The 15,449-nt window shown below is 41.5% G+C and overlaps 1 protein-coding gene across 4 annotated transcripts in view; it reads right to left on the minus strand.

Annotated features, from left to right (window-relative positions):
• The window catches only part of LOC121882644 (kinesin-like protein KIF13B), a 35,991-nt gene that overhangs the window by 13,131 nt on the left and 7,411 nt on the right, over positions 1-15,449 (minus strand). For all 4 annotated transcript variants that reach the window (XM_042391026.1, XM_042391025.1, XM_042391022.1 and 1 more), the window contains exons 5-29: positions 14,308-14,320; positions 14,058-14,118; positions 13,414-13,506; positions 11,620-11,800; positions 11,312-11,399; positions 11,011-11,145; positions 10,469-10,581; positions 9,986-10,097; positions 9,034-9,246; positions 8,748-8,858; positions 8,164-8,298; positions 7,908-8,038; positions 7,065-7,151; positions 6,650-6,840; positions 4,774-5,011; positions 4,522-4,684; positions 4,013-4,159; positions 3,506-3,655; positions 2,576-2,704; positions 1,885-2,058; positions 1,567-1,724; positions 1,009-1,141; positions 710-856; positions 441-470; positions 216-315 (exon numbers count right to left, since the gene is read on the minus strand). In XM_042391026.1, coding sequence (XP_042246960.1) covers positions 216-315; positions 441-470; positions 710-856; positions 1,009-1,141; positions 1,567-1,724; positions 1,885-2,058; positions 2,576-2,704; positions 3,506-3,655; positions 4,013-4,159; positions 4,522-4,684; positions 4,774-5,011; positions 6,650-6,840; positions 7,065-7,151; positions 7,908-8,038; positions 8,164-8,298; positions 8,748-8,858; positions 9,034-9,246; positions 9,986-10,097; positions 10,469-10,581; positions 11,011-11,145; positions 11,312-11,399; positions 11,620-11,800; positions 13,414-13,506; positions 14,058-14,118; positions 14,308-14,320 — 3,233 coding nt within the window. The remainder of the gene's footprint in view (positions 1-215; positions 316-440; positions 471-709; positions 857-1,008; positions 1,142-1,566; positions 1,725-1,884; positions 2,059-2,575; positions 2,705-3,505; positions 3,656-4,012; positions 4,160-4,521; positions 4,685-4,773; positions 5,012-6,649; positions 6,841-7,064; positions 7,152-7,907; positions 8,039-8,163; positions 8,299-8,747; positions 8,859-9,033; positions 9,247-9,985; positions 10,098-10,468; positions 10,582-11,010; positions 11,146-11,311; positions 11,400-11,619; positions 11,801-13,413; positions 13,507-14,057; positions 14,119-14,307; positions 14,321-15,449) is intronic.

Consider the following 15,449-nt stretch of genomic DNA (forward strand, 5'->3'; position numbering starts at 1 on the left):
CTGCTACTAATAAAAGAAATATGGGAAGGGGAAAATGAAGTCCCAGTTGGTCTTTCAAAGGTGAATTACACTGAGCAGCAGGAGGAAATGACATGTTACCGTAAAAAAGTGCAGAAATACTTTTTTTTTTGCTATCTGTTGTTTACGTTTCCGTATCAGAGTTGTGTTCTGTTTGTCAGGCTGTGTGTGTGTGTGTGTGTGTTCCACTGCTGTACCTGGTTTGGACACTATCTTCTGTAGCTGCTGGTCCAGATACTCCTGTCTCTGAGTGAGCGTGACCAGCCACTGTTCCCGCATCCTCTCCAGGTCTACCTCCTACACACACACACACACACACACACACACATAAGAGAAACACTTAGTTTAGTCACTATTTTCTTCTCTCTGTTACATGCAAACTGAGATGGATCATGATATTTAACCGCTTGTCATGTACTTACTTGGTAGCTGTCCATTTCTTCATCTGCATCCTGAAATTTAAAATGAGATTAGATTTTTTTTTTTGTTCTTTTCTGACAGTCAAAAAACAAACACATACAGTGCTTTTTAAGTCAGAGAGGAGTTGTTGGCAGGCCTAAGACACATACACACACATAATGTCTCAGTATAGGCATGTAAAACAAAGATCACGGTAATTTAACTTCTATAAAATCCTTTGTCCCATCCATTTCCAAGTAATGTAAACAATTTGTTTTTTTCTTCTCCTCACCCATTGCGATTCGCTGCCTCTTGAGACGCGCGTCTGCCGGATCTTGACGTCTCCGATGGTCACAGACAGGATGGAGGCTGTGATGAGGGGCATGGTGCCCGAATCCGGCACCGAACGCACCTCCACCTGGACCCGACGGGACTGACCCTGCAGGTATAGATTCACATGAGAGAATAGTTTTGGGTAGAGCAGATGATAATATTTCCATCTGTTCAAATAGATTACTATATAAAATAACAAAAAGCAACATACAACCAGATGAATGTACCAAAATCTATAAACACACAGATCCATTATACCTGTCTGAGCTGAAAGATTCCTCCAGTGCGTACGTCCTTGGCAGGAAGCACCTCCACAGCTGTGAACTCCCCCGCCTCGTTCAGCTCCATCAGCTGCACCCACAGCTCCAGCCGGCGAGTCACCTCACTCCACCTGCGAAGGGTGAGACGAATGTTTTAAAAAAGAGGTAAAACAAGCCTAATGAGAAGTAAACAAAGAAATCCTAGAAAAAAAAACTATTATACTAGTTTTTAAAACTGAAATCTGCAGTGTTGCATCTCAGCAGCACACTGAAAGGAGTAAACTATGAAGATCACTTTTTAGAAAATGCTGCTTGCTTAGATTGTGCAGTAAAAAACATGGAGCAACAGCAATGAGCAAATCCAGCTGTGTATCTTCGTGCATACAGCGAGATACTTTCAAATGGTTTCAATATTAGTTTCACATGCTGCAAATTAGGACAAATATTTACAGACATAATATCTACGCTGTGTATAAATGTTTCTCTTTGTCCCAGTAACACAGACGTTTTGCTTTTTAAATGAATCTTGAAGACTGTGTGTTTGTATCAACTGGACCTCTCTCTGAGGGATCTGGTCTTTGCCTGAATCACTCCGAGGTCCCACAGTGCCAGGTTCCTGCGATGGTTGGCCTGTTTGTGGCCGTACACTTCAATGGCCACCGCCCCCTCGGACAAAAACTCCACAAAGTCCTCCGACACCGACACAGACAACTCCTGAAGAGATAAGAGAATAAGACTGCTTGAATGGAAAGAGGGACAGGAAAGATCAGGTCAAATGTTTTACTTATAATAGGAAACAAAAAGTTAATGGAAGACTACAGTTGGTGATAAAAAATAGTTAATTCCCTTGTTGAAATTCCACTGAAAGTGTTACCTTGGCACTGTCAAAGACCACCGTGCACTGAGGGTCTCTGGAGGCGGATGACGAGTTGGACGACGCCATCTCCGGGGCGATGAACACGGGCTCCTCCTGCCCCCAAAAGTGATACTGGCAGAAGACGAAGTTAGACAGGTGGCGGGGGAGACCAGTGGCCTGGAGGATTTTTACCTGAGGAAGAGGAGAAGAGGAAACACGGTTAACAACGTAGAAATAAACAATATTATATATATTTTTCATTATGGTTTCTGCTGATGTTTCAACTGAATAATGTATCTGACATTCCTTTAGAAAGTCTGTAAAGCCCTAATTTTAGTTTGGCTCTCTCCTAAAGACAAGAGTTTATCATCATAAGACATCAGAAGCAAAAGACAACTGAGATATAAACCTCACCCAGAGTTAATTAAACTTGTCACATTTCACAGTACAGTGGGTTGGAACGCCTGCCAGATCCATTATTAATCTGGAACTATTTTCTCTCTGGCAATACTTTCATCTGAAGTTACACTCACTTATACCGAACAGCTACTGCATGTAGCATCCTGACTTATATATTAGTGAGAGAGAGGGTTTTGAGATTATAAGGTGGGGTTTTTCTGAATATCTTTCTGTATTTGGCTCGTTTATAACTGAAATCACATGAAAAATAAGCAGAAAAAAAAACAAATATGGATGTGCATGTTCTCACCACACAGTCCAGTTTGCGCTCCTGCAGATCTCCGTCTGCGTTGCTCTGCCAAGTGTCAAACTGTCCTGAACTTTCCTCCTCCGAGCCTTCTGTTCCTCGCCACAGTTCCACATGCAGCCGACCTGCCACCTGACACACACACACACACACACACACACACACACACACACACACACACACACACACACACACAGAGCCAGCGAGATGGTGATTAATTATGGTTGTGGCTGCAGGCTTTCACTTTTATTCTTCTATTTCACTTCTTTATCAATAAATTGAGCTTCCGGGTGAAATAGTTACCCCCCTCCTCCCCCCATATGAGCTGAATGAGGCTCTGAAATAGGCTCATGACATAGCAGCACTGTATACCTCATAGGATTTGTTAATTACATATTAATGCTGATATAAATAATCAAATTATGTCTTAAGAGATTTATCAAGTCAAAATAAACCAAACATTTCCTGCTTTAAGATGATTTCTTTGGCATTTTTATCTTTTTTGTTGGTCAGTGGGCAGCAAAGAGGCGGAAAGAAAACCAGAGAAGGGAGAGATGGGTATGACGTGCAACAAAGGTTCCCGGCTGGAATCGAACCAGGGACATGCGCAGTAACCATTCAGCTACTGGGGCGCAAAGCATTTCTTGCTTACAGCTCCCAAAATGTAAATACTGTATTTGCTTGTTTTTCTGCCATTTGTAAGTGATTTTAAAACAGCACTCTGGACTCTTTTTTTGTCATGACTTTTAACATTTGAATGCTTAAATGGATCAATTAATCATCAAAACAGTTACTAGATTGGTCAAAGAACAGGTGTATTTGATTTATAAATTACAGAACTGGTTAAATTTATCGGCTATCATCCAAATTACCAAATTAAAAATCAAACCGACCAAATTAAAAGGACAACCAGTCCAACCAGTAGGCTCCTACCTCTCCCTTCTGGTTGATGATGGGCACGGCATACTGCAGCTTGACGTCGTAGAACAGGCAGGCCAGGAAAACGTTGGCCACGCCGATCAGACTGTGGTTCTCCTGCTCGTCGAAGAACGGGTCGGCACGTTTGAAATAGGAACGCATCACCTGGGTGAGGGAGGAAGAAGAGCGGTCGGACTTCAAGGTGGAGCTTAGTGTTTGTGTAAATACAGAACCACAGCAGGAGGAGGCCGATCACGACTTTTTGGTGTAGATCTCAAATTGTTTGCTTCAATAAACTGAGTAAAAGTGGATATTCGCCCATGTTTTCTCTGCTATTTAGCGTTTAATCCATCAGGAACACAAAATGACAAATGAAAGCAAGAAGATAAATTACCACAGATATCAATTCACATCTCCCCACATACTAATCTGAAAAAACAACACATATTTTACAGATCATATAATCATTATATATCAGATCTGTGTGTTAAATGGCCCTCATTTCCCCCTCTTTTTACTCACAGGGTTGTCCTCATCAAAGTCCTTCCACTCTTGGTAGAGCTCCCTCATGTCCACCAGCCTGTTCTCCATCTTCTCCAGAGCCCAGATCTGCTTCCCTTTACCTTTACGGCGAACCTGGATGGCCGGCTCGCTCAGCACCGCATCACGCTATGAAAGGAGAGAGAGAAGTACATGAGTAACTTCATGCTGGCCTGACATACAGAATGCATTACTACTGTATGAATGTATTACTGTTAATCATATTCCTGAACAACTCTGGAATTTGAAAGGTTTTTTGGATGAATACATGTGTTTGTTTTGGGTTGTTCTGTGCTTTCGGTGGCGTTTGCAGATTTTTAACTACTCACTTCCACTGTTTTGTTTTCTTTTTTTCAGAAAATGTAAAACACATAATTACTTCCTGTGTGGAAATGACCTACCAGACAACTGATGTTTAAAACAGCAAATCTAAATGTTTTCTCTCTCTCTCTCTCTTCGGCTCAGACACACACACAAGTCTTCTACCCTACCTTCCTGTTAGCGTCCAGGTTGGCAGCAGGTATCTGCAAGGTGACCAAGTACTCTGTCCTCTTGTTGAGCTCCTCTGCGATGAAGCCGGCCTCCTGAGCCAACAGGTTGGCCCGAACTATCTGCTCCCTCAGACGCCGCAGGCTGCGAGTCATCATGGCCTCTCTGAACCACAAACACGCAAGGTCAACCGGGCATCTAGGATATCTCTAGCCACATAGTAAAAATTTGCTTATCGCCCCGTTGTATCTCACCTGTCCTCACTCCAGCGCCGCATGCGTTTGTGGGAGCCAGGTAACGACCCGGCTGCAGCAGCGGCGGCACTGGGCGGCAGGCCTGTGAGATCCAGGAGGTGGGGGGGTTTCTCGGGGGTGAGCCGCCGGCGAAGCAGCTGCAGCTCCTGTTCGTACATCTGCCTCTGGCGCTCCAAGGCGCAGCGCTTCTCCTCCTCATGCTGCCTTTCCAAGGTCTGTAACACTGACTGCAAAGGGTCTAAGAGGAGGAAGAGGAGGAGGAGGAGGAGGAGGAATGGATGATGAGATGTGAGATGTGAAAGATGTGACGGACAAAGAGCTGGTTAAGGTAAGTAACTGATATCAAAAGGTTAAAGGAATTGTTTATCCCAAACTGAACATTCAGACATTGTCTAATCACCCCCATATTACCTGAAACTGCTTCAAAGGACCTCAAACAGAGGAAGAGCGTGTGGGTCCAAAAGTCAAATATTTACCTCGTTCTCTCTGTTTTGACAAGCAGAGTCTTCTGACCGAGTGCTTCAACCTTCACACAACCAGAACATTGTGGAAAATACAGGAGATAATGGGGTAAATATTGAATTTGTGGACTCACACCCAATCATTTGGGGGTCTAAACATTTGGATTGTACCGCACACGCTGTTTGGAGTAACTTGATGGACTATCATGCTTTTATGAAGCTGTAATAAAGAACTGACCAGGTTAACTTTAAGGATTTTTTTCCCCTTAATGTCAAGAAATACCACGAAAATACCAAAACCAATGATGGACTGATCCTTGTAAGCCTGATATTCCCCGGTGCCATAAAGCTCAATTGTTGAATGAGCCACACTGTTGCACTTGGTGGGTGACATGTTCTTTCATTACAATCAACACACACTGTACTGTAGTTTGAGTCAATCCAACGCTGTCCTGCTGTTGTAAACTAACTAGAGCAGCATGTGTGTCCCCAACAAATATACAATTTCCTGCTTTTTGAGTGACACTTGCTAAAAACTACAGTGCCCAGCTGTTTTAGTAGATTACTGGGCCATTTTTTAAAACACTAAGTCTACAACCATGCTAACAGGCTGTACTTTGGTACAGCAGCGCTTTGAGGTAAATGCTAACATCAGCATGCTAACATGCTCACAGTGAGAATTGGTGTGTTACTCCAGGTTGTGCAGATAATTGGAGAATGCATTTACATGCACTGTAGTAACCTGGTTACTGTGTTGTTTTCTTATTTCAAGTTTTATTAGTGATAAAATGTTTTCCCTGTTTACCATCTTATTTTAATGTGTTTGCATGCTAACATTTGCTAATTAGCACAAAACAAAAAGTACAGCTGAGTGTACACTAAGAAAAATAGTTATCTTAAATTCTTATAGAACTACAATGGTCATTTATTTAATCCTTCCTTCAATGAATATGTAACATGGTGAGTAAATAGTTCCCCCTCACTCATGTACATGAATCACTTCCAACAACATTTCCCACAGACAGACAGGATCCACTCTACTTACACCTGTACAGATTTCTACTTCCTTGGAAAGTATTTTTAGATAACGGTGTCCAAATCTAAACATTTATTAAGCATTATTGTTATATTGTAATTTGAAGCACACATTTTTATAGATTTTAAGATCCTTTTTGTAAAATTTCTGATCTCCTGACACGAGAAGTGTTCAGCAGTTAAATGAGTTAAATAATGAATAATGCACTGTCACTGTTTTACCACATCTGCAAACCAAAAAAAAAAAAACAGGCCTTGTAGAAGTTGACTGACACACATCAGCTTGTATTTTATTACAGCATATTCAAATGAGAATGCTTTCATTTTGTTTATCAATGGAGAGCACCTTCCTCACTATTCTACATTTCGGTCTCACTCACCGTTGTTGCCCATGCCTTTCATCATGACTTCGGCCTGGGCGTGCTCGTAGCCGAAGCTCAACTCGCTCGACACGTCGCTGGATGCGTCAAAGTCTACCTCCAGGCGGTCGGTGCTCAAACAGGTTTTCATCACAGCGCCACCATCCTCATCCTCACCCCCTGCGTGTGCCATATGTCTGGGCAGGTTGATCCTGTGTGTGTGTGTGTGCGTGAACAGGTGGCGGTTGTGTACGGATGTATGTGAGAAAGAGTGAGCGGAAGAAAGAGGAAGTGTGACAGCGAGTGAAAAATAGGAAGAGACACAATGAGGACTTTGTGATCACATGTAAATAATAAATAATGAATAAATAAAAGCCATCCAGACACGATAGTGTGAGAAATAAAAACACCTCAGCACTCTCTAGTTGAAACCGACCTGAAGAAGTGGTTGTTTCCCCACAGGATTCGGTCTCCGTGATGAAGCTGGATCGGACTGGTGACTACGGCACCGTTCACACACGTTCTAGAGCGGGAAAATACAGATTTATAAAAAAACGAGAGAAACTATTAAGAGGTGAGAGGTGATGATACACTATTCACGCATAAAACATAATTAATAAAACTGAAAAAACAGCTCCTTGTGGCCTTGCCAGTGTCAAAGAAGTTGCAAATTCATCTTTTGTAAAATTCAACATACAGTATATATTTATAGTTATTTCTCCATCTCAGGTTGGTGCAGCGTTCCAGCCAATAGGGCTGAGTATTGAACCTCAGTATTTTTGGTACCGATCGATGCGTATTGAATGCTACTCAGATTTGTAGTCGTTTTTACTTATTCTTAGATCAGATAATTCCTAATTCAAATCATATTTCTTCCCAAGTTTTAGACTATTTTATTTAGGCAAAGATCTTGTTTGACTGCAGACGTTTATACAACATTTAACATTTGACTACTTTGGCTTCTTTGACTCTTTTCCCTTCTGTCAAAAGGTAGAAATATGTTCATATTCCTCAAGTAAGGTATTAGTTTTAATATTGCATATTTTCCTCCTCATCTTGTCAGGTGTTGTAAAATTTGATTTGAAATGTTCCCCAACTTGTCTAAAGGCTTACTTAATATTAAACTTTTAAATTTTAGGGATTATCCAGAAGTGTCATAATTATTTAAAAAGGCCTTTTTTTACCATCTAGTGTTCGATGTCTGATGTGAATGTGCAACAGACAAACCGTGTCTACAGTTGCATCCACAGAGTCCGTCTTCTGTGATGCGAGTACGTACCGAGCATTGCGGTGAGGAGTGAGCATCACACCGTTGTTCTCTGTGATGTCGATGATGCAGTGCTCGGCTTGGATGGCCATCCCGCATAGTTGGATGTCCTGCGAGTTGGCTGAGCCCACACGTGTGTGCTCCTGGACGGAGGACACATAGAGGAAAGATGGTCATAAAACTCACAATTTGGGAAAAAACACATGTGTGCATCTCTGTGCATGTACTGTATACAGCGTTAGACTCTATGCATGTGTGTGTCCAGTACCTTCAAGTAGTAAACCAGCAGCTCATTGAGGGCAGGATCAGCGTTCAGGTTGACCAGGAAACACTTGTCATCCACCACTCTGATGCCAGACGACTGCAGGGAAATGCCCAAGCTCTCCAGCTGCCTCTGACGCTCCTTACAAGAAACACATATTCCGTATTTAACACATGAGCTGATTATTCTAATATTTGGCTGCTCGATGAAAGAAATGCCCCGAGAGAGGAAGGAGAAAAACAGAAGGAGCTGAGCCGAGACTACTGTGAAAATAATCTCCTTACTGATAATGCTCCGTGAATGAGTCGGCGTAAGTCGAATTAAGTTCTGTTCATTCGGTGTGACTGAATGAATGGGAGAAAAGACTCACATTTTTGATTTTATCTCCTCGGTTTGATTAAAATGTGTCTCTTCTGTGTGAAAATCGACAAAAAAAAGGTAATGAAGTTCTGTTTCAGTATAACAAGTACAATTAACGTTTTTAATATTAATCTCTAGAGGGGAAATTGGTGTGGAAGTACCTGTGTGTGTTTGTGTGTGTGTGTGTGTGTGTGTGTGTGTGTGTGTGTGTGTGAGTGTGTGTGTGTTACCTGTGCAATAGCCTCAGTATTTCTGAGTTTGTCCTCCCATGTAACTGTCATCTCTTGGATCAGTTTCTCAGACTCCTCCAGTCGATCCTTCAGCTCGGGGGCCTTCATAGACTGAGAGGAACACGAGCTGCATTACACTCCCTCCTTATTTATGATGTTATTCACAAACAGTGTTAAGTAATAAAGAAAACAATAATGCAATACATGTTAAACCAGATGCAATTTCCACGTTTTAACAAGATTATATCTTTTTTTTTTTACTTGTACAAGCTAAAGTGATCTAAACCTCGGCCACGGTGAGCTGCTCCCTCAGTTTCTCCACTTCCTCTCTGAGCTCTCTGATGATCCTGGCGTTAGGGTCTTCGTTGACCACGGCGTGGTTGACGATGTTCTTGGCCCTGTCGGCGTAACGCAAGGTGGACAGCGTCTCGTCGAAGTTGTCCGCCGCCGGGCTGATGGTGGCGACCATGGCGGTGCGGCTGTTCCCTCCCAGACTGTCCTGCAGGTGCAAAACACAGCTTTTACCTCAGTGACAAACCGAAGTCGACACAAAAGTAATGGAAAAACCTCAGACTGCGCTGTGCAAAATAAAGAAATGCTGCTAATTTGGTTTAGAGAAACAATTACTGAATAAGTGAAAGGGGTATGATTAATGAGCGTACTGTGTTTGGGGGGAAATCAGGGTTCCTGCAGGTTTTTTAGAAAGCTACATTTAACACTATCACAATGCTATCTGCAGCCAAATTAAAGACTAATTTAAAAAAAACCCCAAATTAAAGACACTAAGCTGAAAAAGCCTTTTTCTGACTGAGCAGAGCTAATGAAAATAACCGACAGAGCCTTGAAACTTAATAGGTAAAAAAAAAAGCACATCAGGAAATTAATTAATCAGGGAGGTCCAGTTTCTTTAGATTAAAAAAATGCACATTGTATTCAGAAGCTTGTTGTGTTTTAAAGCAGGAATGCAGTACAAAAGAAACTGGATTTTGTATTCTGACAAAATAGGACCTGTAATAAGTCTCTCGAGGAGATTTAAATATCATCCATTGCCTCGAAGGACGTCGGTGAAAGACATGCAGAGAACACAAGGTAGAATATCTGGTTTAAAGGTCATTATGAGCCTTCAAAGAAGCAAATTCATCAGTAGAATTACAAGCTGAAGATGCAGAGAAATCATTCTCCTTTTTATTCTCCTGTGGGATCTGTATCGAGAACGTCCGGTCTGTTCTTCTTTGTACCTTGAGCAGCCAGGTGAGCACAGAGTCTCTGTAGGGAACAAACTTGCTCCTGTTCTTCCCTGCTCCATGATCAGCCAAGGCCGAGATCACTAAACCCAGAGTACTGAGAGATCTGGAGGGAGGGACAGAGAGAGAGAGAGAGGGGAGGATGGGGGGGGGAGGAGGAGGGGGAGGACAAAGAACAAAACAGTGAAAAAGAAAAAGGCCTGAAAAAAAACACCACAAGTCATCCAGGCATTCTCAGCTTGAAAAGGCTAATTACAAATCACTGACAGTGTTGAGACTCACATTAGTTTTCAGTGACTGTGACTAAATATAAAAGGTTTCCAGACAGAAAACAAACAGCCAGTAATCCCCTTTGAGGAAAAACTGCTTGGCCACTTAATTTAGTTCCTGGAAGTAAAAACTGGATCACTGAGGGTTATAAGTCTTGTATTGTGATGTTTTTTTTATTTATTTTTTTATTATTTTCAGTTGACTTACTTATTGATGTTGCTGCCTTCTTTCAGTCTTTCCCCCGCTGCTCCGGTCTTAGCTGCCCGTTCGCTGCCGGCCAGATCCACCAGACTCAGCTTGCTCACCTTCTCTCCGCTCGTCTGGAGCCGACATGCATAAAAGCACACACACACACACAGGAAAAAAAAAAAACACAACCATCATATTAAAATCTCTTCAATCTTCTTTCCAGCCGTTGTATGAGACAGCTTTATTAAAGACAAGTCGTAATTCTGGAGATTCATAGATGACTTCAACAGATTCGTGGATGACCTTTGCTGTAGAAGTGTGAGTTAAATGACAAAACATGTTATGATATTACATTAACTGTCAATTTAAAAAATGACATAGATATCTGGAAAGTTGTGTTTTTCTCCATTTTTTGCCATTTTATTGAATAAACAGTTAAGTGATTAATTGGAGAAAACAATCAATAGCAACATACAGTATAATTTATACATCTATGGTGATAATAAAAGGGTTTATGAGCCTGTTTGGTGTTGCTAAGTGTGTGTGTGTGTGTGTCTTACCCCAGACTGCAGGTCCATGAGTGTGTGTGTGAGGATGATGTTGAACACAGCGTGGGATCTGCTGCTCTCTTCGTTCATGTTTGTCGCCGCCACGGTGCGAGATTTATTTCCCTCTGACATCAGGGACTCGATGTCCTGTCAGAGACAACACAAACAAACAGATGTCGTGCCTGTACCCGTCCTTTATGAAAGAACTGTTCACCCCCCCCCCCCTCACCCTCCGGCAGCACGATGTAATGAAAGGTAAAAGAAAAACACAGCAGTAATTAGATTAGAGCTCATAAAGAAAACCCTGCGGTACCTTGTAGCTGGCCACAGCCAGGCGAGACAGGCCGTCGACGTACGGCCCCAAAACTTTGTGCTCTCTCACTCTCAGCGCTTGTCGATTCCTGAGGAGACGGTTATCATTAAATACAGTCTTGTTCAACTCATTGGAAACATGAGATATTCATTTACTTAAGCACAAAACCCACACTGAAGCCTTAATGACGCACTTCCTCCAGCTGGTATCAAAACAGAGCCACAGCAGGGTCCAAAGACATCACATGCAGGGTCACTAAATGAAATATTACTTAATTTTAAAGTGAGCTAGACTAAACAGTTCCTCACCCTTTGGGGTCGAGCAGGTCTCGGACCTTCTCGTTGTAGATCTCCATGAAGGAGACCTCCACGGTGAAGGTCTCTCCCTCCCGGGCCTCCTGCACGATCCTGCTGAACAGGGAGCTGCAGAGTCGAGGGATCAGACCGGGCTGCTCCGCTGTGCCCATCATGGTGTACGACTTCCCGGAGCCTGAGGACACACAGGCACAGTAGATGGAGAAAAAAAACAAATGTCTGGATTTGTTTTGTATACTGAAGACATGCAGAGCACTGTTTCTGTCTGTATAATAATTACAATCAATAAAATGTCATAAGTTGCAAACATCTGGACACATCTTCCTGTTCACTTGAATGAGAAAGTTTGTCCAAACCTTTGACTGGAACTGTAAGTCACTTTAAACATAAAAAACAACAATAAAAAGTTTACATATATGAATAAATAAACAGAAATTAAGAAAGCAGGTCTCTTTATGCACATGTTTCTCTGTTGGGACCCGAAAGATTTTATTTATTTGAATGAAAAAAAAAAAGGCGAAATCTTTAATTAATACAGATCTGGAGAGTACGGCTAATGATTCTGAAAAAAAAAAAAAGCATAAATAAACAGTATAAATTAACACTCCAGAATAACACAAGTTTCTTCAAGGCAGAGATTCAGATGAGAGAGACATACAAAAATAAACCCACTAACAAAAACAACAACAACAACAAAACAAAACAAACAAACAAACCCAAGGCCGTCAAATTGAACGCTTGTTTTAAGCTCTTCCGAGTTTGGTTTGTTCGTGAGTGAAGAGGATCGAAAGCGGGGTCATAAAATCATCCCGAAATGTTTGAATATATAAATAAATCTCATGCTGGTACAGATAGCCTGGAGTTATGCTTAGAAAGTCATGAACGGAGGACGAAGATCAGTCCGGACGACAGCTCATATTGAGCTATTTCTGCATGTGTTCTCAAATGACTGAGACATTGAACCCCAAATCTCTCCCGATGTGTGTGTGTGTGTGTGTGTGTGTGTGTGTGTGTGAGGGATAAAAAGTGTAATATAACGCTTTTTAACACATTCTCCAGGATGATAAACGTATAACTGCTGATTCCATGTGACTAGAACAACAGATTGATCATAACTGACAAGACACCTGGAAAGGTCAACGTGCCTTGACCTCTTCAGTGCACCTGCCTTTAATAAAAGCACTATTTCATGCCTCGTTAGGACGTGAGACACGGCGCACAGGTGTAAATAATAACATGACTCATCACTGCAGGTGTCAGGGGCCTCGTGTGGTGCGTGTTGGGCTTCGCTGGCTTCGCTTACTGGGACACGTAAATGGAGCATAGCCGTTGTTTGTGTGAGAAGTTTCACCTGTGCTTTTGGTTTAGGATCTGCTGTGATAAAGGCCTAAAGCAGAGTCTTGATCTGGCACATCTGATTAGAACTCAGCCATTATTAGTTATTTATTACAGCTGTGTCAAAGGTTATTAGATTGTTTACTAGAGCAAAGACAGTCAGCAGCCATCATGGTGGCAAATTGTCTAATAGAGAAAATTTCAGCACTTTTAATTTGTTTAAATCAAAGTGCTTAATTTGTTTGAGCACTGCATGCTGGGAATAAGCATAATCAAAGAGAACAGTAATGTATGAAAAACCACAATCAAACTGCGGTAACATCAACTATAAATGAACCAAACACACAATTTACAACAAGTAAACTTTCACCCTTACTAAACATTAACATATTATAGGACTTCTATTGTGTTAATATTACATATAATTCTGGCATGTCAGGGTTTAAATGTTACCTGTCTGTCCGTAAGCAAAGATGCAGGCGTTGTAGCCCAAGAAGGCGTTGTCCAGAAGACTCTCTCCAAGACACTGGAACACTACTTCCTGACCTGCACAGACATAAAAAAACACACACTTCAGCTAGTCTGCTACTGAAAATTTAAACTATAAATTCAAGATTAAAAACAAAAGCAGTGTGCAGGAGATGCTGCAGACCTCCACAAAACTACCTCTTCAGGTTCTTCACAGATTCTGCACAACTTTACTGTTTTCTCTCTTTATATACAAGTAAATACTCACTGCCCAGAATAGACATGGTGGGCATTTTGTTCAGATTCAATACATCTAAAAGCGGCTGCTGAATTATTAAAACCCCTCACAATGTTAAGAACCCTCCAGGCAATATTATTGTTTTGCTAATTTAAGATATTCAGTACCACAGAACTAATCAAGAAGTAAACAATGCGTAATTCTCCATCACGAGCCTGAAACAGTCCCTTTATTCGACTCCATAAATAGTTCAGAATATCAGGAAACGTTATGCGGGGAGATAAGTTCGAGATATGACTCACCAGGCAGTGAAGTTACACACGAGCTAAAAACAGAACACACAGATCTGGCAAGAGTACGAAACACAGTGACACTGTGAAAATGCACCGACCTGCAAACTTGTCTTTCTGAGATTCATCCATGGACCAGAAACAGTGATCATAGGCAAAAACCTGAGAACACACAAGATAGTGGATTTAAATCTAAAAGCAACTAAAGCATCTGGCAGAATGAGCTGTTAATCAGCATATACTGTATTTACAATGAAAAAAACTTAAAGAATGAATTAGTGCATTGAAAGATAACCTTGTGTGACTTTAATCTAAAATATAATTTACTTCAGAGTTTAATTTAATACTCACTTTTGGCTGATTCCTGAGGACAGAAGAGAGAGGACATTAAATAATTAAAATCAGTTAACATTTGGTGTTTAAATGAACCTAAAAAAACGATTTTAAATCTTACCGTGACTCTATCACAGGCCTGTGGATTTACACAACATAGCAAGCGACCTCGCCGAGGCAAGGACGTATGAGAATATTTATCACTAGCGATATTCATTCATCTGACATTCTGATCCAGCTTAAAACGTGTCAAGAAAACATTTCGCAGGGGACGACAGAGACAGAGTTCATGCTGAAGCTGAGTCCTGATTCAGCAACACACACAGTTAAAAACAGTCCCACCTGGAAACTGTCCAGGTAGTAGTTACTGAATGTAGGGAGAAAGTTACTCCTTCATTTTTCCCACCAATATTTTCCCATCCAGTCTGAGGAGTGTTAGATCATTGACCTTTTAGTCACAAGACTGCTTCTCTAACTTTTAAGCCACTCCCAACCCTAGAGTCACGAGCTCATTTTGCAGGATTGATAGATGGTTCTGGGTTTAAAGGAAAAAAAGACATTTCAGCATTATTTTTTGCCAAATGTTTGTTTATTTTGTGCTTCTTTCTCTTATGAATTCTGCCCTCAGGCCTCCTATTATAATCAATTAAGTGAAGCAAACTGAAAAGAGAAAAACTGGTTGAGCTGTTTACCACTTCAGTTGAGAACTGAAGCTGTTCTGGACGATCTCGGTGTCATAAAAAGACACTTAATGTTGTTTTTTTTCCTTTAATTAAGAGTATATCTCCTAACATAGAAGTTGAAATGCAGCCATGCAGCCTGTTGATATGTCCTTCAACATGACACTGTTCCCTTTATGCTCCCGTACTGACTCAGGAAAAATAACGGCAATGTTGTCTTTCAACAGATACTTGATGTTCAGTATCAAAGCAGAAATGTACGACAAAAAAAAAAACACTGCGGTACAGGAAGGAGCGGAGCTGGCAAATAGTTAGAAGGGAGAATTTCAAGGATACGGAGTCAAGGGTGTTTTAATCGTAGCAAAGCTTTAAAATCTGTCATGGTGACTAATCCTTTTTGGCTCATTGCGAATAAAGTGGGGAATGTGACCTTCAGCAGCAGTAAGAGTCTGTCGGTGTCCCAGAGACGCCAGCCGAGCC

This window comes from Thunnus maccoyii, chromosome 17 (genome assembly GCF_910596095.1).
Source record: "Thunnus maccoyii chromosome 17, fThuMac1.1, whole genome shotgun sequence".
Taxonomy (NCBI): domain Eukaryota; kingdom Metazoa; phylum Chordata; class Actinopteri; order Scombriformes; family Scombridae; genus Thunnus; species Thunnus maccoyii.